Genomic DNA, 24,870 nt, shown 5'->3' with positions numbered 1-24,870 from the left:
GCCAAGATTAACATGGGCTGATTCACAAAGCCAAGGTGGTGAAGGGTTCACACCCACTGGAAAGATAGCAGGTAGTGTGAAGTTAAGCTGCTGAAGCAAGCGGCGAAAGCTGACTCCAGGAGGCAACAGAGAAGAGGGACGAGCCCCAAACTGACGATCAAAGGAATCATCAAAGGAGGCAGCACAGGAGGGGTGGCCACGCATGGCAAACAAACATGCATACCTGCTGAGGAGAAAGTCACGGCAGTAGGACAATGGTAGTTCAGCAGCTTCAGCATACAGACTTCAGGCTGGTGTAAAAGGTGCCTGTGGCCAAACGGATGCCATGATGACGGATGGTGTTGAGATGTGTAAAGGGACGGGCGTGCAGATGCATAAACAAAGCACCCCTAATTGAGCTTTGAACAGACAAAGGGACTGGTACAAACTGAGGAGGGTGGTTCGATCGGCACCCCAGGAAGTATCACTGAGGACATGTAGGATACTGACGGACCGCGTACAGCAGGCTGCCAGGTAATATACATGGTAGGACCAAGAGTGTTTCCTATCGAGCACGAGCACCACGAATTTCGTAGTGTCAACAAAAGGAAAGGCAACAGGCCCAAGATGGAGAGATGGTGGGAGAAACCATTTGCGCCACCAGAAATTCATACAGACAGTTTTGTCAGTGGAAAAGCGAAAGCCATTGTCAATGCTCCAGTAGTGAAGACGATCAAGACAGCACTGAATATGTTGCTCAGTGAGACAGGTCCGTGGAGAATTGCAATAGATGGCAAAATCATCGACAAAAAGGGAGCCAGAGATGCCCAGTGGGAGACAGGCCATTATAGAGTTAACGGCAATAGCAAAGAGGACGACGCTCATGGCGGAACCCTGAGGCACACCATTTTCCTGGATAAAGGCATTCGACAAGGCAGAATCCACACGTACCTTGAGAACTCAGTCTTGTAAAAATGCCCGAAGAAAACAGGGCAGGCGCCCATGGAAGCCCCACATGTAAAGAGTACAGAGGATACCAGTTCTCCAGCAGATGTCATAGGCCTTCTCCAAATTGAAAAACACAGCCACAGTCTGGAATTTCTGCAGAAAACCATTCATGACATGAGTGGACAAAGTAACGAGATGGTCAACTGCAGCATGCTGCGCTTGAAATCCACACTGTGCATTCGTTTGTAAATGGCGACACTCGAACCATCACACCAGCCGAGCATGAATTATACGTTCCATCGCCTTGCAAATGCAGCTGATAAGAGAGATGGGGTGGTAGCTACAAGGAAGGTGTTTGTCCCTAACAGGCTTAGGTATGGGTATCACAGTGGCTTCATGCCAGAATCCAGGAAATTACCCTCAGCCCAGATGTGGTTGTACGTGTTGAGCAGAAAGTGCTTGCACGCACGAGAGGTGCTGCAACATCTGAATGTGGATGGCGTCTGGCCCTGGGGTGGAGGATCAGGATGAACTGAGAGCATGATCTAGCTCCCTCATAGTAAAGGCGGCATTTTAGCACTCATGATTTTGAGAAGAGAAGGGTATCGCTCAAGCCACCTCCACTCGTTTCCGATGGATGAAGGTAGAGTAATAGTAGGAAGAGCTCCAAACTGCCACAAAATGGTGGCCCAAGGTGTTTGAGATAGCAATAGGGTCCACGATGACATCGTCAGCTACTGTAAGGCCGGAAAATGGTTTTCCAGCATAGGCTGGTGGTTAAAAACGCAAAGAGCACGTCTCCGTGCGCAAATTGTGTCGCGGCATGCCTCAGTCAGCAAGGGACTGGGACAAGACATGGTAAAGAGGAAGTGCGAGGATTGGAACATTCTGCAGGAGTAAGGATAACCTTTCTGAGATAGTCCACCTGGTCATCACAACTGGGGAAATCTTGTTCTTTGAAGGTCGCCAGGGAGGAGTGAAGCTGCCAGTCAGCCTTAGTAAGCTGCCATTTGGGCATGGATGCAGATGGGGTAGGAGTCAACAGACGGAGAGCACATTGGAAATGGTCACTCGAGTAGGCGTCAGAAAGAATGGACCACTGAAGATGATGGGCAAGCTGGGCAGTGCAAAAGGATAGGTCCAAATGGGAATAGGTGTGCGAGGAGTCGGAAAGGAAAGTGGGTGCTCCAGTGTGAAGGCAGAAGAGGTTAAGTTGGTTAAAGTCAGCCAAGAGGGCACCTATCTGACATGTCCTGGGAGAACCTCAAAGTCTATATGTGCATTAAAGTCACTGAGAAACAAAAATGGGGGGAGGGGGGTGTAGCTGCCCAATAAGCAGCAGAAAGTCTGCCCTGGTGACAGCAAATGATGGAGGGACATAAATTGTACAGAGGGAAAAAACCAGGCAGGGAAGGAAAAGGCAAAATGCAACAGCTTGAAGATGTGTAGTCAGGGAGATGGGTTGATTATGAAGGTCATCCCATTTGAGCAGACGACACCTCCATGAGACGGAATGCCGACCTCAGGGGAAGGTCAAAAGAAATCAGTATGTAATGTGAAAGCTCAAACCGGTTCTGAGGGCACAATTTCGTTTCCTGAAGGCAGAGTACAAGAGGAGGCTGTGATGCTAAAAGTAGCCATAAATCCTCTTTGTGGGACCGAAGGCCACAAACATTCCATTGAAGGACAGTCATGAGGAGGAAGAGATGTAGGGGTGTCAACTCGGCAGCCGCCACAGAAGCATCGGCGTACTCGTGCAGTCAGTATGTGGAGTCCAACGCTGAAAAACAGTTGGTGGTGCGTACCGGCGAGACAGAGGTCAGCTGAGCTAAGGGACCACGTGGAGACACCATCGAGCAGGATCTCCAAGTTGGCGAAGGAGAAGACAGTTTCTCATAAGCGGACTTCTTCGAGCCCTTCTGGTTAGAATAAGAGTTGGGTGTTGTTTGGCTGGAGGAACAGAGGAAATCTTCACGGGACTATTCCTTCTGTCCTTTCCTGCCTGCTGGTTGTGTAATGGGTGGCTTCGCCCCTCAAGTCAAGAGTTTTGACGGTTTGTTGCACAGCGGGACAGGGGAACAGCGATGCTACCTTGACACTGCGCGATTTCACAGCCTCAGAGCCAAATTTGAGGTCGCATGTCTGCGTGGCTATGTCCTTCATGGAGTGAGGGGTAACAAGAACAGAACTGTAGGTGCCAGACAGGAGAACACAGGGTTTGCGACTAGCCAGTAACTTGCGAGCTACTGGGTAAGGCATATTTTCCTCTTTAACAGCCCACTCACCTAGATACACAGGATAATCCTGAGCGGAGGCAGCATGGCCGCCATTGCAGTTGATTCAGCAGGGAGGAGGAGGCAGACATTCACCCTCGTGTGAATCCCTGCCACAGGTTACGAATTTGGCTGAGTGTCAGCAAGATGTTCGAGTGTGGTTGAAACAAGGACACTGGTAGCAGTGCATCAGATTCGAAATGTACAGCTGGATTGTGATCATTTCATAGCCTGCTTTGATCTTTGACAGCAGCACCACCCCATCAAAAGTGAGGAGAAGAGTGCAGGTGGGCCCCAAGGATGAATCGACCTCTTGTTACACAAAAGACGGCAATGACACCCTGATCAGAGAGATAAGATTGTATATTAGCCTCAGACCGTCAAGCAGCCTGGTGTAAACTACATCGCGGGAATAATTCAAAGTTCTATGTGCCTTGACATGAACAGGGTAGCCATGGAGAAGCGAGACAGAAAGCAGCTGTTGTGTTTGAGAATCTTAAACCATCTCCAAAAGCAAAGTGTCATTCTGTAAATGAATGCGGAATTTCACAGAGCCAGCAACTACATCAACACCTTTCTGGATAATAAACGGATTCACTGCGGCGAAAGACTGACCGTCTTCAGTATGTAAGACCACAAGGAACCGCAGTGCAGCAGGAAGGGGCTTTGAATCAGTAGCCTCATTACTTTTACATTTCGTAGATGTCGATGGGGAGGATGATTGACACATTGCGAGGAAATCCCCACGATTTCCAGCATCTCTGATGGCGCTCTCCTTCCAACTGAGGGCCCCCTTCACAAGGGGCGCACCCGCCTTAGATGATCGTTCACACCTCCCGAACACCTGATGGAGGGACCAACTGGCAATTTGGGAAGGGTACAGCTCAGGCAATCACCCCTCCCGGGGCCTGGCCTGTACTAGGGGGTTGTGCGAACCCTACCTGTCTACCCGGGGCTGGGAATTACCCATTACCCAGTCACCTGTTACAAATCAGGCACGTGGGCCGGCCTTCAGGAGCTCACAGGCAGGAAGAAGAAAAAAGAGGATTCCCAAACGCTGAAGCGGAGGAACGAGAGAAGAAGGGAAACAAAGAAAGGAAAAGGGAGGAAAAAGAGTAGAGACTGTTCACACATCAGTGACAGAACGCAGAACATTTCCAATAATACCCCAGACATGTTCCCCAAGGGAGGGGAAAAAGAATATCAAGAGGATAGGCATGCAGCATGGAAGGGAAAAAGTGCTGCAAAGGCTGGGGCCCCGTGGTAGCCAAGCACGAACCCGCCAAAGAGTGGCAAACCGCCTGGGGGATTAGTATAATGTTCTCCATTAAATTATCAAGTGTACATCAGCACTTGTGGGGATTGCATGAAATTGCACCACTGTCTGATTCAAACCAAATGTTGTGCCACACTTCTCATCCTTATACAACACCCATACCACCACCTTTGTCATACTAGTTCTCTTTGCTGCCTATTTTGACAGAGCAATACAGGAAGATGGGTTAAATATACTTTGCTTGCTACACATGTAGAACTTTCTTTTACACATGTACTTATGAATTCATGCATCAAGTGCTGTAAGCGAATGTGTATGTCAACCACAAATTAAAAACAGAATGGTTGGCCAATTATTCTTTTGAGAGGTGAAAGTGTAACAAGGGAAGTAGCCTACCTTGCATAGCCAAAACTGAAAAAATGACTTTGACGAACAAACAACATGATGTAACAGACAATTATCAGCAGATTTACAACAGTCACAAATTAGGTATTATTTGGCAAAGGTAATTGCTTGTTTGAATCAATTTATATTAACACATGCCGCTCATGTGAACAGTCATATTTCCAAAACATGAGGTTGCTGTGTTGTCATATGTTCCTCCCTTACTCAATATTTAAGTTCGAATATGATGTTAGAACATTTTTGGTCTACACATACTGTAGTAGCCAATATCAAAGCCAAAGTTATCATATTAGCAAATGATGCAACAAGAATATCAAATTTGAAGCTGGATCTTTACCAGGCATCTGTTAACAGACCTCTACATATTGGTGCAGAAATTTGTAAATAACAGAATGAAAGTGGATAGGGGAATATCCATCTAGCAACTAGGTGAAGTTATCCAGCCAGCAAGCCTAAAAATCAGCATGGTTTCTGATATATGATCTTCACTGCCTGGTTGTCTCTGTTAACAGTATCTTTAATGCTATAACATTGTTGGGAAAAACATGCTAAGATGATACTGTAGTCTTTGGGTCCTGACCATGAATCATGGAACAATAGACCTCTTTCACCAAGATATTCAACAGGTTTGTTTATAAATAACTTTTCTGTTACCAGTCACGATTTTCTTTTCTTTATATTTTACATGACACATTCCGGAAATAATTCCCTTTTTAAAGGGTGTTTTACTCTGTGTACTAAACCATTTTTACATAATGCTTTTTATGTGTGAGGTTCTGCTTTGTTCTGTTGAGTTTACTGCAATGTATGAAAAAAAGCACAATTTTAGTTGGTAATCAATTCTTATATCTAGTTAGTGGCAAAATCTGGGAAAACTTGCACTTACAGTTTTCTTATGGTCCATTTGTGCAAAGTCTCACACATGCTAAACATCACATGCAATTTTCTGTGTACACTATACCTCAAGAACAACTTATATAAACAAACAGATATATTTTTAGATGTAGCTGACACAGTACGATATATATACTAAGATTGTATCTGTTCTTTCGGACATGTCTGAAAGAACAGATACCATCGGTGACCATGCAGCTCGTTAGAATGAAATTACAATGAAATGAACACCCTTAGCTGCTTACAGGTGTTGACATACGTCAAGAGTATGATGTGTGTGTTTAGGCTTAAATGTGCTGTGTGTACTTGGTGTTACAATTTTGGCCTGTTTGTCCCAAGAAGAACACACAGTATTCCTGGCATATTATTTTGTATATTCCAGAGTGAGCATGGGATATGTATATACTTCATGTATTAGTTCTTGTTGTAGTTTATTAAATTTAGAAAATGCTACTTGTACCTGGTGGTTTTTGAAAATATTTACTATCTTCTGTGAATACTGCCAATGTACTGAATGCTATATACATGTTTGTTTATATCTTTTTCTTTTGTGGTGCAGAGTGTGCACACAAGCACGCGTGCGCACATGCGGTGTAAACAACCAGATGGCCTAGAAATGGGATCATGTACATATGGAATTATAGCCTACATATAGAACAAAATTTATTTAGCAGCCTAGAACCCTGCTTTAAGACAATTTAATTTCATAGGAGATATGTAAATGACACACTACTGGTTTAAGGTAATGCCTAAGACATAACAGACAGTATAAACTGCTTCAATAATCTACATGAGAAAATTACATTTACAGTGGAATATGAACAGGTGAAAAGAATCAATTACCTGGACCTAAATATTAGAAGACAACACCACATGCACATTCAAAAATGATAGGAAAAATACCGTGATGACTGACAATTCCTGCAACCTAATGTCATCTGAACATCCACAAACAGGCAGTGTACAGATCAACTAAAATATCTTTGAACCAAGAAAACTTGCAACAAGAAATAAACAAAGTGAAACAGACCCTTGGTTGACACAATCCTAGACAATACCAAGAAAGATCCAAAACAAACTGCATCACAAAAGAAAAAGACAAAGACAAATACATATATCTAACATCCAATACACCATCAATAGAGCACAGAATATTGCAAATCTTTTCAAAATCCACAAAGTAAAATTGAGTTTTCTAAATCCAATGAACTGCATCAAAAACTAATATGTAACTAAGTACAAACTTGACCCTTGCTCACTCTGGAATATACAAATATAATCCAGGAATGCTTTGTGTTCTACCTAGGACAAACATGCTAACTGTAGCACCAAGTACATCCCCCCCCCCCCCCCCCCACACACACACACACACACACACACACACACACACACACACACACGAAACTCTCACTCACATAACCATAATCTCTGGCAGCTGAAGCCAGATAGCAAGTAGAAGTGCATGATGGGAGTTGCATTTGCGTGTGCGTTTTGTATGAGGTGGGGGAGGAGGGGGCGGGAGGGGGGGGGGGCATTTTCAGCACAGGCCTTGTTGTCCGAAACCTGACTGTCCCAACAGTCTTTTTTGTGCCTAACTGTGACTCAACATCTCTGCTATAAGATGATTCCATTATTTCCTGAAATGTGTCATGTAAAAGATAAATAAATGAAAATAATGACTTGCAATAGAAAAGTTATTTATAAACAAACCCACCATTTTACAGTCTTAGGCTTTCAGCAAATCATAACTGACCAAATCAGAGGAAGTAGTTCACCGAGAGACTTTCAAGTGCTCTTTACTTATTTTGCCACTTTAACTCACTTCAACAAGGATGTTCTGTGGACACATTGCTGTTCTTTGCAGCCAGTGGGCCAAATGTCCCTTGTTTTCTACAACAAATGTAAACCATATTGGACACACTACCATCAACGACCACAATCACATCTCTTGTATAAAAATGTGGGCCTATGAATGGGCTGTACAATATCATTTTATTTCTTCCTTGTTTGCAATAGTATTGAAGAAGGCAATAGTTAATTTTCAAAAATGAAAATAAAAAACCATCTGCCACATATGTTCCTGGAGTCGGCATAACAATATTGTCTTCTCTAATCTCTTTGCAAGCCATGAACATAGCTGTGTGCCAGGAGAAAGCTATATTCTTTGTAGGCACTGGCAAATGCAAAGGAACTGTCCAGAGCAACTGCTCTAGCAGCTTCTACAGCACAGATTTGAATGGGCCAATAGTGGACTGTGGATATATTGTCTCTAGCTCCATCAAACAGGGCTCTCAGACTTCAATTCTGATGTTTTTGTTTCCCTTTAAGTGAGCTGAACCACGCCTTTTGCACGTTACCAACTACAATTACACTGCCACTGGATTGCAAGTCAAAGCAGCTATGTTGGATCACTGGTTAATATTAAGAATTCTAACCACAGTTGTAAAAATCCTATATGCTGTCCAATTGTCAAAACTCTGCAACACACTTTTCTGATATTTTTTGGGGATGAAGCTGCATATTAACCTTTACTTTTAGTTCCTTCAGCTGCTGGATGTAGCACTTCAGAGCCAATCCTCCAATTTAATATATCTTAGATTTGATTAGATTATGCATTACCCAATACATAAATGCAAAATACCCTTTCATACAGTAGCTTAAAAACATTCCAAGGATTAACTAACTGCCTTCTGTCTATCACGTCTGCTTCTTCGTGATTATCATCAAACACAGTGACAACAGTCTCATTCACACTACGTGTTCGATGTTCAGATAACACTAGTGGCCCCACAGCTTTACGGATGAATGGCATCAATACCTAATCAAACAGTACAATGCTACATTTTAAGCACATTTCCATTAAGTTCAAGCTGCTCAAGGTGGGATGATTCCTTCGTTTCGTAAGCAAGCTTAACTTCCACAACTGTTAGTCTCATCCTCACCAGAAAAAGGAATAGGATGGATAAGGTTAGAAATAAGGTGCATGTCACACAGGCAACTGACACTGAATGAACAATTCCAGGAAATGTTCCTCATATTTTGCAAAGGGTGGACACGTCATGTAAGCATATCCCATTTCAGGAGTATAAAAATACATCTGAGAATGCTGAGAATGTGACATCCCCTTTACTGATAACAGAGTTTGGAAGCTATTGGAGGTGGTTATACACTATAGCCATAATTTATGAATGAACAAGGGTGGATGTGTGTAAGAGTGGAACATGGGAAGAAAGATATTTGAATACTTCTTTGATTGCCATGATTAATTTATCTTCATGGGCTCTGCAGGATTGATTCTTAGGGTGTTGCAAGGTTTGAAATTCCAACACAAAAAAATGGATACACAAAATTTTCTAATGTGATTCTTGTCAAATACTTTGAAATGAAATTTGCTATGGCTAGACAGTGGCTTGTTGTTAACTACTCCAACCACAAATTTTCCCACGCACATTTACAATGACAGCATGCCACAGGATGGCAACCAACTTCTTACGCAAGAGAAAAATTCCTGAACTCAAGTAACAGAATTAACATATGCTGATAATTTCTTCACAAAAACTTGGAAACAAGATACTAATTTACAGATTTTAAAAATATGGTAATGTATAGTTAAATGTAAAAAAAACACAATCAAATTAAATGTTCATATTTTGAATGTAACTGATCTCACCTTAGCATCCGCTCTCTTTCCTCTAAAACCTTTTTTCTTTTAAGATCATATTCTGTCTCCTCTTCTGATGAATCAGAAGAGTCCTGTGCTCTATTATGTTCTGATTTTACATCTCCAGAAGCCTTTTCATGTCCATTAGATGGACTGAGTTTCCTTTTTCGATACTCTCTTTCTCCGTTCTCCAGTTCTTTTAAATTTATGCCTATCTTATCTTCATTATAATTTACCTCCTGTAAAATATGAAACAGAAAATTTTGTGGATCAGAAACACATTTTAAAATATAATCTTAACCTACAAGAATGGATTGTTTCTTTCGAAGTAAGGGTGGTAACAGCCTGTAATTCACTAGTACCAGAACATGGAACACTCAGCCACATGAATGGGTGGTAGATGGACCAAGAAAATTCAGTTTTGGATTCCAATACCTAAATAACAACTTATACCACAACAGTTGTAGTAGGCACTGTCTTCAATCAACGTATAGCCAACTCAGAAACCCACGATACGATACCAACAGCAAAATAAACAGATTATAAATCACGACTCACGCCCGGTACTCACAGCTTTACTTCTGCCAGTACCTTGTCTCCTACCTTCCAAACTTTACAGAAGCTCTCCTGCGAACCATGCAGAACTAGCACTCCTGAAAGAAAGGATACTGCGGCGACATGGCTTAGCCACAGCCTGGGGGACGTTTCCAGAATGAGATTTTCACTCTGCAGCGGAGTGTGCACTGATATGAAAGGTCCCGAGTTCGAGTCTCTGTCGGGCACACAGTTTTAATCTGCCAGGAAGTTTCATATCAGCGCACACTCCGCTGCAGAGTGAAAATCTCATTCTAGATTATAAATCAGTGTAACAACAACAGTTACCTGTAAAAGTATTTGGCAAGTGCCACTACAGTATTGTCACAGCAGCCGTCAGCTCCCCCATTAGCTGACACTTCAAAGACAATGCATGCTAATAAATAGAGGCAGAGTTGCCTGCTGTGATCACTAAATAGCAGTGCTTTCACGGTAAAGCATTTTGCTAGTTCATGGCACTTCTTCAAAGTGCATCAGCAGGTGAGCTCTACTCCAACACTGTCAGTGAAGTGGACCTTTGTTAATTGTTAAGATGCACTTCCCCAATGGTGGCCAGTTTACACACAACATGAAGAGCTCTGACAGGAGGAACTTATGTTGAAAGTGAGACGTGTCAACTACCAAGTAACTAATCAGACTACAGTTCAACAGTCAACATGAAAAAAGTATTTCAGACCTCCTGAGTATTAACCAAATAGATTTTTCACACAGTTTCTCAATGCACAATGGATTAGCTATCAAGGTGCTATTATAGCAATGAAGTTCTACGAGGGCAAAAAGTTTATCAAGGAGAATACAGTTTGGCAAAACTCTTACATGGTTGCCAAAATACTTGGAAAAAACACGAACAACAATGAGAACATTTAGTTCAAATGTGACAAATGTAGAAGAGCTGTAGCCAAAATTTATAAACGTCATAAATCACATGCTAGATGGATATATGCCTTATAATATAATAGGAGATTGCAAAAAGGAGAAAATGGAGGCAAGCTGATAGAGAAAACACTAGCAGTCTGATATCTACAAACAAATCTACCATCGGAAGTACAGAAGACATCAGTGAAAGAAAAAAATATTAAATTCTGGATTTAAAAATGTATTCACACACAATGACCCGGTTACTGAACACTGGCATTGTATGAACTAACAAGTACTGGTAATGAAGTACTTTCAATTTCAAACCAAATGAAAGTATTCATTTGGGACAACAAACAAGATTGTGAAGGATTACAAATAAATCACCAGAATTAGCCCAATTTCTCATTCAGATTAACTGAAAAACTCTCCTCACACACGCCATGTGTCTCAAAGAGTACATGTAATTCGTATTTTAAGATGAATTAAATAGCAGATGCATAAACCACTAGCTGGAAAAAGGCAAGTTACTAAAAGGTGGGTGGAGAACACCTGATTAAATATTACTAAGGAACATATCTAGCAGCTCCTGTGTGTTCAACTGTAGTAGAGTTGGCGAAAGGAGGTCCCTGACAGCTGGCACCACTGCTGTCAGCTTTCAACTGCCATTGTGTACCACACAAGACATACTCAATAAATACTGCAAAAAGCCGCCACCACAACGGCAAAACACCTGACATCTCTCAGGTCTTTTGCACCAACCTCCACATGGCACTCAGAAGCCCTGGTCTCCTCCTGCATCCACACTACTTCCTAGAGCATGTCATGTACATTGACAGACAGAGTGAGCAACCAGTAGGGAACACTGTCAACTGCAGACTACATTGCTTCTGTCCTGTATTGACAGACCTGGAAATCTTTCAGCTAAGAGGAAAGAAAATAAGACATGTCACAGACACCCTGACAGTTAAAAACCAGCAGTTGCACACCTCAGTTCAGTACCTGCAATCTGCCCAGTAAAATGCTCTGAAGACTACCTTCTGAGTTCACACTGCGTACATAGAACTAGGACCAGTACAAAGTGTCTGCAATCATTACTCTCATGGCCTGCCTAGAGAGAAAAAGTTATTAAAATATCCAGTGCCAATCATCAGACAGTACCTAAGTAGCATTTGAAACACTCTCGTAATAAGTTTTACTCGCTATTTCTTAGTGTGTTGCCACCTTTCTGTTTTACTCCATCATGTGAAGCAAGTGTTTACTGCAGGCGTGTAAATCAGTCACAATTAACGATTCATAGTAGGGAAACAGCTTTCTGTTACAGTGGATGTTTGGGATGAATTAATACAGTGGAACATTGATTTTACATTCTCCGATTTTAAGTTTTTCATGATTCTACACTATAAATTCGTAAACCCCCCCCATGAGAAACACTTAAGATCAATGCAAAAATTCCTACATTTACATTTCTTCCTAGGAAGCTTTACCTTGATTCTAAATTCTTACTCAATGTCTCGCTTGACTTCATCCCTTTTCTTCCTATCGACATCTGATGTGAAATGGCACAAAAGATAGATGGTTCGCACCACAGGTGGTGGTGGTGGTGGTGGAATATTTTAGGCCATTGTAGAGAGGGAGATTAGAGAGAGGAAATGTTGACATAATCCAAGATAGGTGTTGCCAACACAACTTGCAACATTTTGCTTCATTGTGCAATTAGGATTCAACTACTGCTAGTTTGTAGTGGTAATGGAAAAACAAGACAGTTGACACAAAGTGTTCCAGATACATGATGATTGGGCCCAGCCATTTCCGGCTAGGGAAATCTTATTGGCTGGCCTTTGTGACCTGAAGTAGTAAGAAATTTATTAAACTCTAGCTAGAAAATATAGGTACGGTGTCTGTGGATTAAAGAAAGGAAGATGTAAATTGGGTAAGAGGTTATCAAGTTAAAAGAGCTGGTATATATTTCCAGTTCTGAATTCTGTTTGTAGGCGTCCGAACAAAATCCATTGTCATGAGAGAAAATTTTCTTTAGTCATCAGTTCAAATAGAATTTTTTGTTATACTTCTCAACCTTGATTCATTATTGTTGGCCTACTACAGTCCTTTGCAACGTGTTTGCATTAGGCAGTTGACTGACTGATTTGGGGGTAGCAACCAAACAGCAAGATCATTGGTCCCATCAGGTTAGGGAAGTATGGGGATGGAAGTCAGCTGTTCCCTTGCAAAGGAACCATCCCAGCATTTGCCTGAAACAATTTGAGGAAATCACAGAAAACCTAGATCAGGAGGGCATGGTGTGGGTTTGAACTGTCGTCGTCCTGAATTCAAGTCCAGTGTGATAACCACTGCGCCACCTCGCTCAGTGCATTAGGCAGTCACAAAATGGAAGGCAAGCAGAGAAGAAAATTGTATGAAGCTACTTTCAAGCGTAAAGTAATTCTTTATGCTGAAAAATATGGTAACAGAAGTGCAGGTAGTGTGTTCAGTGTAGCTGAGAGTAACATTCGCTTATGAAGAAACAGAAATTGGGATTATTTGCAACTACCGCTACTAGAAAGAAATTAGCTGGACCTCGCAAAGGAAGACATCCTGATGTTGAAGTAAATGTTTTGGAATTCGTCTGAGAAAGGAGGAAAAATGGGCAACATGTGACCAGTGACATGAAAAAAGTAATAAAGAAGCAAAAGAGGTGGCTGCAGCTCTTAATATACTGAACTAAGAGTTTCAGGCTAGCCGAGGATGGGTTGATCACTTTATGAAATGAGCAAGCTTATCTCTGCGATGCCGTACAACAATATTCCAAAAGATTTCACAGGATTTTGAGAAGAATCTTCAAGCATTTCAGCAGTATGTTGTGACACTTCGTAAAGAGAAGAATTTTTCGATCGGCCAAACAGGCAACGCTGACAAAGACTCCAATTTGGTTTGATAAGCCACGTAATTACACAATTGATGAGAAAAGTACAAAAGAAGTTACCATGAAAACATCTGGGTGTGAAAAACAGCAAGTAACAGTAAAGCTGGCAATCACAGCAGATGGGAACAAACTTCCCCTTTTTTAATCTTCAAGCGAAAAACAAGCCCGAAGACTCTAAAAAATGAAACGCTATTCCCTGGTGATGTCACTGTTCAGAATGAAGAGAAGGGAAGGACGACAAACTCTGATGCTTGACTGGCTCTGAAATGTGTGGAAACTCCATCCTGGTGGGCTTCCCAAGCAACCATCAGTGATTTGTCTCAATGTATTTCGTGGTCATCTCACTGACGACGTAAAAAAGAAGATCCACAACCTACCCAGTGACTTGTTATTAATCCTGGAGGAACGACTTCTGTATTACAACCCCTGGGCATTAGTATAAATAAACTTTTCAAAGGTTATGCTCAGGAATGCTACAAAAAATGGTTTTGCGAACCGAATCTTGAAATGACTCAGACAGGAAAAATTACACGTGTTGCACCCTACATTATTGCGCACTGGGTTTTGGCTGCCTGGAAATGCTTCGAAGCCCCAATGATTGTAAAATCATTCAAGAAATGATGTATTTCAAATACAGGCAGTGGCAGTGGCGGTGAAGATGATGTGCTCTGGAACATCGAGGACAGCAGGGAAGAAGGAAATGAATTTACTTCTGATGTAAACTCTTCTGAGGATTCCAGTAATGACATTAGTGAATAATGATGATTAACACCTGTAATTTACAGTATGTTTCTTTGTATGTCATGTAGGTAATCAAGTTAGGTGTTTTTTTTATAGTTCGTGTACACATTCACTATTGTTTGAAATAAAATTAGCATTGTAAAATAAATTTCAACAATACAAAAATACACCATCAGCGAGGTGCCAAAAACCCTTTTTTTGTTAATTTAAGTTCAAAAATTGAGGTGCACATTAAATTTGTGTAAATGAATCATTTAATTCATGTTTTATCAAAGAATACCTAAAGCATGCCCTTGCTAAAGAAAATCAGTAAAGCATTAAAAACTACATATCAGTTTCACTGCTGTCTTTATTCTGAAACATAATTGAAGCAATCACGAAAGTGATAAGTTACATGAATAAATACAACCTCTTCAATGAAGCACAGTTTGGTTACACAAGTGGAAGAAGTACAATATCAGCCATTGCCGAGTTCACCGAAGTGATACTCTAAGGTCTTGATATGTTGAGTGGCTACACATATTTTATTAGACTTGTCCAATGCTGCTGACACGGTTGACCATCAAATACTACTGAGCAAGTTCAAAGCACTAGGTGTAACAGGAACAGCGATAGATTGGTTTCAGTCTTACTTGGAAAACTGGGTACAGAAGGTGGATATCATCCACAAATCTTCTGATGACAAATTTTTAGTAAAAGAATTGTCACACAAGAAATATATAAACAAAGTTTTCTTCAGCACACAGTATTCAATCGAACTATGTTCTTAATATCAGGTTGGTGCATAGTTATAAACACAACAGATACACATAACAGAGATTTTAGTCACCTATAACATATTTTCCTTCACTGTTTTCAACAATCTGCCAACACAGGGGTAGTAGAAATCACGAAGTTTTGGGGTAAAGAACTCGTCAAGCCATGTTCAAAGTGCATTTGCATCTGGAAAGGAAGTTCCTTGAAAGTTGTTTGGTAGAGAGCAGAAAAGGTGAAAATCAGAATGAGCAATATCAGCTGAATAAGGTGGGTGTGGAATGACTTCCCAACCTAAATCCTCTATAATACTTTTTGGCAGTCTAATAGAATGCAGACAGGCATTACCGTGGAGTAGCATCACTTCACACAGTCTTCCTGGTCATTGTTCTCTGACAGCATCTGCAAGAAGCCTCTGTTGTTGACAATAAATGTCAGCAGTGACGGTTACACCTCAAGGAAGCAATTGCTGTCCTGCCAGATGGATAACACTATCTTATGGATGTACACAGGTCTTTGTATGGAGTGTTGTCACCTTCTTTGGGCTCATTCAAACTATTTCTCGTCATCAGTAATGATTCAAGATACGAATTGACAGTGTTGTTCACGAGCCAATTGACGATGAGCAAGCAGAGATGAACACGTAGCCACCAACTGATTTTTGTGACTGGCTTAGAACATGCAGTCCCCTCACACCCATTTTTTGAAGCTTCCCCATTGAATGAAACTGCCACACAATGGTGGAATGATCGCAGTTTATCACAATTGCCAGTTCTAGAGTACACTGACCTGAATCATTGTGGATTAATGCATTTAAACGATCATCATCAAACCCCAAAGCTCTTCCTGAACATGGTGAGTCACTAATGACAAAACAATCCTCCTTAAAACAAGAAAACAACTTTCTTGCCATGTTCTATCCAATAATATTACCCCTATACATGGCGCATTGTTTCTGGCTGCCTCAACTGCTGTCACCCCTCGACTGAACTTAATGGAAGAATATCTTTGAAATGTTCCAATTTCCCCACTTGGCACTCCATTTTCTTGCATCCACATCTCTACTCATTATCTCTAAATGACAATATGTAAATTCAAATAGCAACAGTGAACCACAAGTAAAAAAATGACAATTGGTAAATAAACCCACTGCAACCAGAATACCTTCACGCAAAACAAATATGCTATGAACCTATGCACCAACCTAATATATATCAATGACTTTCCAGAGAGACCCTCCCCCCCCCTCCCCCCCCCCCACACACACACACACACACACACACACACACACACACACACACACACACACACACACACACACACTTGATAAAATATCAGTACTCCTACTGAGGAAGCAAATGAAACTTCACAGATGTCTACAATTGGGCAGTATGTAATAAATTAACACTGAACATAGAATGACTAGTATGAATTTAAACATGATAAATCCATAGATTGTGTGGCAAACACAGTTTTTAGAGATGAACACTGACTGTCAGCTAACACAGCGTGAAGATACTGCGAATGTGTGGAAGTCTTCAATGAGGGCCTCTCACAGGGATTGAGTTGTCCTCTGCCGGATCCCGAAGGCCATGCTTGGGCGGCCACAGTTACCTCCTGCACCATGAAAACCTGCCTCAGTGTCGGTGCGGTGACCGGTTGATAGTGGCCCATCTTCTGGTACACCGTCCCATTTTGACTGCCCAACAACGGAGTCTTGGGTTACCGGACTCATTGCTGCTAATTTTATCTGACAATGCCTCATTGGTTCATTTAATTTTACGTTTTATTTGTGAGGGTGGGTTTTATAATTTGATCTAAGTTTTAGCATATGTCCTTTGGCCCTCTGTGTCCTCCACCCTAGTGCTTTTAGGGTGGAGGTTTTAATGTGCTGCAGAGTGGCTGGCTTCTCCTTTTTACTCTCATGGTTAGCTAGCCATGGTCATCTGCTTTGTTGTTTCGCTCTCCATCCCGTTTCTTGCATTCCTGCGGTTTTCTTGTCCCATTTTGTCCATTTACACGTTTGTTGCCTTTCATCGTTCTTGTTATTTTTCCTTTCATTCCATTTTGTGTTGTCAGTTTCATTTGTTTTATTCTCACACTTGTAGCATTGTTTTATTCGGAACAAGGGACCGATGACCTCATAGTTTGGTCCCTTTGCCCCTTTTTTAATCCAACCAATCAGCCATGGCTTAGGTTAAAGAACAATCCTGGCATTTGCATTAGAGATCCAGAAAAACCCAAATCAGGATGGCCAGACAGAGTAGCTCTGTCCACTGGAATATGAAGTCAGTATTCTAACAGCCGTTCTGCCTCATTCTGTAATTCTCTATTGTGCATATTTTCTTCATTAACATACTGTTTCTGGTGATTTGCTAAATAAAACATAGTGTCCTCCTTCAATGTGCACACACTAAGGACATCCACTGGTAACTCCTGGACTATTTCTGATCATGGAAGACTTCCACACACTCGCAGTCTCCTTAATGACATGCAGTTTGTTGTGCATATTGTTATGCCATTCTGTCTCCCAAAGCCAAAAAACCCTGCAGCGTAAGTCAGAATGCAGGTCAGGTTCAGAGTTGCCCATCTCCAGAAGCAGTTTCCGCGTAGCCTGTTTGACCACCCTGTTGGCAAGTTCGTTGCCTAGGATTCCAACGTGACCTGGAGTCCAGACAAACACCACTGAAAGACTGGACCATTCCAGGGCATAAATGGACTCCTAGATGGTCACTACCAAAGGATGACAGGGGTAGCACTGGTCAATAGCTTCTAGGCAGCTCAAGGAGTCGGCACACAGGAGAAATGACTCACCTGGGCATCAGCGGATGTGCTCAAGAGCATGAAATAAAGCCAAAAACACTGCAGACATCAGGCAAGGACTGCTGTTCTATATGTCCTCCATGAACATAGACAAAACCAACATGACCATCGGCCAACGAGCCATCAATGTAAACCCCTTCATGGCCCCGGTACATATTGAGACTCGAGAAGAAGTGACAGCGGAGAGTCGCACAGTTACCCAAGTCCTTAGGGCCATGTGAAAGGTCCAGGCAAAGCCACAGCCTAGGTGTACACCATGGAGGTGTATATGAATGGACCTCAAGTATAGGTGGTAAAGTGAAGGACTCAAATCCAGACAGAAGGGATTGCACGCGAACCGCAATCAGCCCTGACCAGGGCCACCGATGCGGGAGTGGGAATAGGGGACAGTAATTTAGATGCGGAGGAGAACTACGAACGTATGCAACGTAACTGGCGAGCAGTTGTGCACACCTAACCTTCAATGGAGGGAGGGACTCCAGCCTCCACCACGACACTGGTCACCGGACTCATTTTAAAAGAACCTGTCATTACGCGAATACCACAGTGGTGCACTGGGTCGAGTAAACGCAACGCCGAGGGTGCCACCGAACCATAAACAACACTCCCACAGTCAATGCAGGATTGAACAAGGGTTCTGTAGAGCTGCAGCAGCATAGGGCAATCTGCACCCCAGCTGGTATGGCTCAGGCAGCGGAGAGCATTGAGGTGCTGCCAGCATTTCTGCTTAAACTGACAAAGACAAAGTAGCCATGTCAGTCAGGCACTGAAAACCAGTCCTAAGAATTGATATGCATCCACTACAGCGAGTGGATTGTCAGTAAGATAAAGTTCTGATTCCAGATGAACGGTATGACACTAACAGAAGTGCATGACACACGATTTTGCAGCTGAAAACTGGAAGCTGTGGATTAGAGCCCATGATGGCACCTTGTGGATGGCTCCCTGGAGGTGCCGCTCAGCAACAACAATACTGGAGCAGCAGTACGAAATGCAGAAGTCATCTGCACACAGAGAAGGTGAGACAGAGGGCCCAACAGCTGCTGCTACACGGTTAATGGCCACTAAAAATAGAGACTCAATACAGAGCCCTGTGGGACTCCCTTCTCCTGGATATGGAGGGAACTATGGGAGTCACCAACTTGGACACGGAAAGTACAGAGCGACAAGCAGTTTTGGATAAAAATCGGGAGTGGTCCCCAGAAACCGCACTCATACAATGTGGCAAGGATATGATGTCGCCAAGTCATGTCATATGCTTCATGTAATTCAAAAAAGACAGCAATCAGGTGTTGCCGAGGCTGTTCGGATGGCAGACTCGATGGACACAAGATTATCAGTGGCAGAGCAACCCTGGCGGGAACCGCCCTGACATGGAGCCAGCAGGCCACGTGACTCCAGAACCCAACCCAGCTGCTGACACACCATACATTTCAGCAGCTTACGAAGAACATTGGTGAGGCTGATGCACCGATAGCTATCCACATCAAGCGGGTTTTGACCGGGTTTGAGGACTGGAATGATGGTGCTTGCCCGCCATTGCGATGGAAAGACACCATTGCACCAGATTCGGGTGAAGATGACAAGGAGATGTCGCTTGTAGTCAAATGAGAGATGTTTAATCATCTGACTGTGCATCTGATTTGCCCAGGAGCGGTGTCAGGACAATGTGCAAGGGCACTGAGGAACTCCCACTCTGTAAATGGGGCATTATAGGATTCAGTGTTGCATATAGTGGACGAGAGAACTTTCCGTTCCAGCCACCGCTCGAGGGTGGAAAAGGCCGGGGGGGTAATTCTCCGACGCAGAGGCTCGAGCATAGTGCTCAGCAATCGCATTTTCTTTGTTGGATAATGCACCACTTATGTTAACACCTATTGGGGTCAGGTACCTGAAAACACATTAGATTTTTACCCATACGTGGGAAGGTGACATGGCAAACAATGGTCGAGACTTATCTCTCCCAACATTCCTGCTTCCATTGTTTTATAAGATGGTGAACACAGGCATGGAGCCGTTTAAAGGCTATGAGGTGCTCCAGGAAAGGGAGCCGCTTATGCCGCTGTAGAGCTTGCCAACGCTCCATAATTGCTTCAGCAACTTCTGGTGACCACCGGGCCAATCTTTCACCACGGGCACCCTAAAGAGCAAGGAATTGCATTTTCTGCCACAGAAACAATAGTTGTATTCATCTACTCAACCATCACACCAATGTTAGCGTGTGGGAGAGATTCAACGGTGACAGCAGAGGTGAAAGTTTCCCAGTGCGCCTTGTTTAAAGCCCTTCTGGGCAGGCGTCCGTTGGTCTGATGCCAGGGCAGTGACAGGAAGATGGGGAAGTGGTCACTATACCACACAGGTCATCATGTGTTCTCCAGTGGAGAGATGGGTGAAGATCAGGACTGCAAACCCAGAGATCAATGGCCGAGTATGTGCCATGTGCCACACTGAAATGCATGGTGCACCTGTATTTAAGAGGCAGAGGTCAAGTTGTGACAGTAAATTTTCGACATCTCTGCCTCGGCCAGTAAGACACAAACTCCACCTGACACTATTATAGTCGCTACGGTTCCTGCAATATCACTTATAGCCATGCGGGGCAGGCTTACACATTACCGCGAACAACCAGGTTTCCTGGAGGGCAATGCAGGAAGTAGCTGTAAAACTTAACATTTGCCGTAGCTCAGCCAGGTGGAGGAAAAGACCGCCATAATTCCACTGGAGAATGATGTGATCATGAGGCTGGGGAGGCATGGAACATTCAATGAGACAGTTTACACTTCAGGGTCACCTGCTGCCACCGATTTATTTCCTGAGCAGTCTGTATCCCTGGTGTCTGAGGGTCCAGGGAGATCTAGGTCCTCAGCTGACACCAGAACCTCCAACTCATCCTCATCCTCAGAAGCAAAGCTTGTAGGTAGCAGTGGTGTGGGTGCCACCGCCATTCCATTGGTCTTGGAAGTCTTCTTTTTGGATTTCTCTAGCTGCTCCTGGAGTTTCTCTGGCTGGGAGGGCTTGACTGATTTAGTCTCCAGGACTAAGGATGCGAGTGAAACCCTACAACCAGCTACTGGTGAAAGTCATCTTTCCCCCTAGCAGAAACCTGGGAAGGGAGAGACCCAAGGGACCCCTTGCAAGTGATAGGCTGCCGAAGAAGTTGGACGCTTCTCCAGCTTAGAAATGTGGACAGAAGTCCCCGATGGTTGGAGAGGAGTTGCTCCCAAAGTAGGTGGTGCAGAAGCAACAGGGAAGGAATTGCTCCCCACCATCAAGTGGGCAGCTGTAGTCTTCCGACTCAGAGGTGACTGGGGTAGGTGGAGCTGATGGGGTTAGAACAGTTGTAGCGGGGGCGTAAGAGATGGTCATACAAACAGGATGGAGGTGTTCAAACTTCCACTTAGCCTCAGTGTAGGTCAGTTGGTCCAAGGTCTTATATTCCATGGTTTTCCTCTCTTTCTGTAAAATCCTGCAGTCTGGCGAGCAAGGTGAATGATGCTCTACGCAGTTGACACAGCTGGGAGGCGGGGCACATGGAGTATTGGCATGTGATGGGCGCCCACAATCATGACATGTAAGGCTGGAAGTACAGTGGGAAGACATATGGCTGAACTTCCAGCACTGAAAGCACCGCATGGTGGGAGGGATATAGGGCTTGATGTCACAGCAGTAGACCATCACCTTGACCTTCTCGGGCAATGTATCACCCTCGAAGGCCAACATGAAGGCACCGGTGATAACCTGATAATTCTCTGGCCCCGATGAACACACCAAACGAAATGAATACCTTGCTGCTCTACCTTGGTGTGCAGCTCGTCATCAGACTGCAAAAGAAGGTCCCTGCAGAATATAATCAGGGTGTATACATGGACAAGAAAAAAAAACTTCCCAGATTTTTCCCGGATTTCCCGGTTGAAAATACTCTTTTTCCATGTTAAGTGACAGTATACTTTTCCTCGGCGCTGTAAAACTTATCAATCCTTAGAATGTTTACGATTTTCTACACAGACATAGAATTTGCCGGCACTATAGAAAACGAAACCCAGGAGGAAAAAAAAACACGTTTTGGAAATATCTGTGATGTGCAGCAACATGTACGCTGCATTTTTTTTCTTGTTACGGTGGTATAAATTCGAATTCCACCAAACACTGCCTGAAATCTAAATTGCGACGCTTTTGTAAGCCAGTCATAGCTCATGTCACATGATCTCGCCAGCTGATGACAGCATAGGACACGTGTTGTAGTCAACCAATAGCAAGATCACTCTTAAGTAGCGCAAACACACAAAAAAGAAAAGTTAATGGTGGAAATTAATAGACATAGTATTGCTACAAGGAAAACAAAGCTTTCACAAATAATATTCGTCTCAAAGATTAATAAGCTGCAAGAGAAGGTAAGCTTCTACATATAATGCTGATCTTTTTGCGCGTGTTATCCTTTAAGAAACATCACACAAATGTGCGAGTAAAATTTTTAATAACCACGTAAATGTCTGATCTTCTGGGTTCGAAATTCTTCTAGATGGTCGTCCTCAAAGAGTAGATTTTTGAATGAGAGTCAAACGCTCTGTGATCTAAGAAATTCATCGTACATTCTCGCACATAGTTCATGTTGCGTAAAAGGAAATTTACTTTGAAAGTAACACTTTTCAAACCATCATTTGCAATATTTTCCCGTGACCCGCTAGAAATTGGTTCGTTTCAGCAGTTGCCAGACAGTGCCAGATAACAGGCATCACTGCGCCTGCGCAGTTACGATGACGCAGGAAGCCCGCATGCTCGTACGTGCAATACATTAAAAGATCTTGCATTATGTCATAAAAGAAACAAGACATGAGAGGATACTTCATGAGCTTCGGAAAAATGCATAATTCGACAAAGTGCACAATCGTATGTCCAGATTCGGATGTAAATTTTCTTGAGTACCAGTACTCTTATTATCTCATGTTTCATTCATTATTATGGCATAATGCCATATGAGCTAGAAAATGGAAAACGTGCACTTGAAATGCAGCGAACAGTTGAAACTAGCCAACAGTGTTAAATTAAACACTTCATTTCAAATAAATTGACTGCCTCAGCGCAAAAGATTAATGAAAGCCAAATCTCTTTAGCAAACAGACAAAAATAACTTCATTGTTCTGCAAGGCAATTAATGCTTTACTGTCAGAAAGGTGGAAATAAAACCTGAAACTAACAACATATTTTAGCCTTCGGTAATTATGCGAACGTATTTTAATTCATTTGGTAGCTCCCGGCCACAGAAATCCGTTTTGTTTTCATTTAATGTGAGAGCAATAACCGAAGAGGAAACAGCAAAATCACTAAATGTAAACACAGGTCACGTGGAGACTACCCACCTCCCCACTACAACTCTGACTGCTCTGTGCATCAGCCCCGGATCTACGATTTCTGAACTGGAGCAATTTAGATAGCGGCGCAAAGCCACACATGTGTAGCCAGAAGCGGATCACATAAGATCTTACGTGATCTGGGGTACTACTCACACGCGACTCAACTGTGCACGCGCAAGACCCCGCCTGCAACTGCTAAAATGAGTCTAATGTAAACAGCTGTCACGTCACGCTCATCGGAGCCAATTTGTTTTTAGGATGCATTGCATATTCTTCCTAAAGCCTTTGACACACTGGTTGGCAGACACTTGTTATGAGCACAGTGTTTTGTTGTTGTATATGGCGCATTTCCTTTGCGACTTAAGCCTTATTTTCCTTTTTTTCTCTCTCGTTCATGTTTTATTGCTGCAGTATTATTCTGCAAAAGTGGTATACAGTAATATCCTTCGTTAGAGTATTGGTTCTTATCAGTCAAAATTACAAAAATTTAACAGATAACTAAAACAATGAAAAATTCCCGGAATTCTAAAAAATTCCAGGGTTTTTCCAGAATCTCCCGGCTGTCCCGGGTCGTATACACCCTGATAATACTCTTGACCATATTTAAACTCTCACGGGGTGTGATGATAACAGGATCATCATCCAATTTGTCACAAGTGAGTAATGCTTGTGATTGGGCAGAGGATGCTGTGTTTATCAAAACTGACCCAGAGACCATTTTAGACAAGCCCTCCACCTCCCTAAACTTGTCCTCTAAATGCTCTACAAAGAACTGAGGCTTCATCGTCATGAAAGACTTCCAAACAGCTCTCGTACGTACTAGGTACCAGGGGGAAAAAGCGTCGCCGCCAGCCCTAGACTTTCGTTCCTCCGGTGGTGTGGCCAGGGAGGGGAACGATTTGGAGTCATACGAGGTGCGGCTAGAAAAAACCGGACTGATGCTGGAAAAAACATTTATTTACAATTATTTACAATTTCATGTTATCTCCTTCAATGTACTCTCCTCCTCGGTCTCTACACCGCTCCATACAAATTTTCCACTGTTCATAGCAATGCTGCAGATCATTTTGGTAAGTCCATACATTACTTCCGTCGCTTTTTCTTTTACTGCTTCAACAGTCTCAAATCTAGTTCCTTTCAAAGCTGACTTGACTTTAGGGAAAAGAAAAAAGTCACAGGGGGCCAAATCAGGTGAGTAGGGTGGATGATCTAAGATCGGAATGTTGTGTTTTGCCAAAAACGTCTTCACTGACAACGCACTGTGAGCTGGGGCATTGTCTTGGTGAAGGATCCATGACTTTTTTCTCCACAAATCGTTCCGTTTTCTCCATACTCGCTCACGTAGGGTAGCCAGGACACTAACGTAGTAATGCTGATTCACTGTTTGTCCCTCT

At 42.9% G+C, this 24,870-nt stretch overlaps 1 protein-coding gene across 1 annotated transcript in view; it reads right to left on the bottom strand.

Moving 5' to 3' along the window:
• The window catches only part of LOC124805620 (WD repeat-containing protein 76-like), a 174,621-nt gene that overhangs the window by 140,356 nt on the left and 9,395 nt on the right, over positions 1-24,870 (bottom strand). The window contains exon 2 of the mRNA XM_047266190.1: positions 9,446-9,675. Coding sequence (XP_047122146.1) covers positions 9,446-9,675 — 230 coding nt within the window. The remainder of the gene's footprint in view (positions 1-9,445; positions 9,676-24,870) is intronic.

This window comes from Schistocerca piceifrons, chromosome 1, assembly GCF_021461385.2.
Source record: "Schistocerca piceifrons isolate TAMUIC-IGC-003096 chromosome 1, iqSchPice1.1, whole genome shotgun sequence".
Lineage (NCBI taxonomy): Eukaryota > Metazoa > Arthropoda > Insecta > Orthoptera > Acrididae > Schistocerca > Schistocerca piceifrons.
This window is presented reverse-complemented; position numbering and strand designations above follow the sequence as displayed.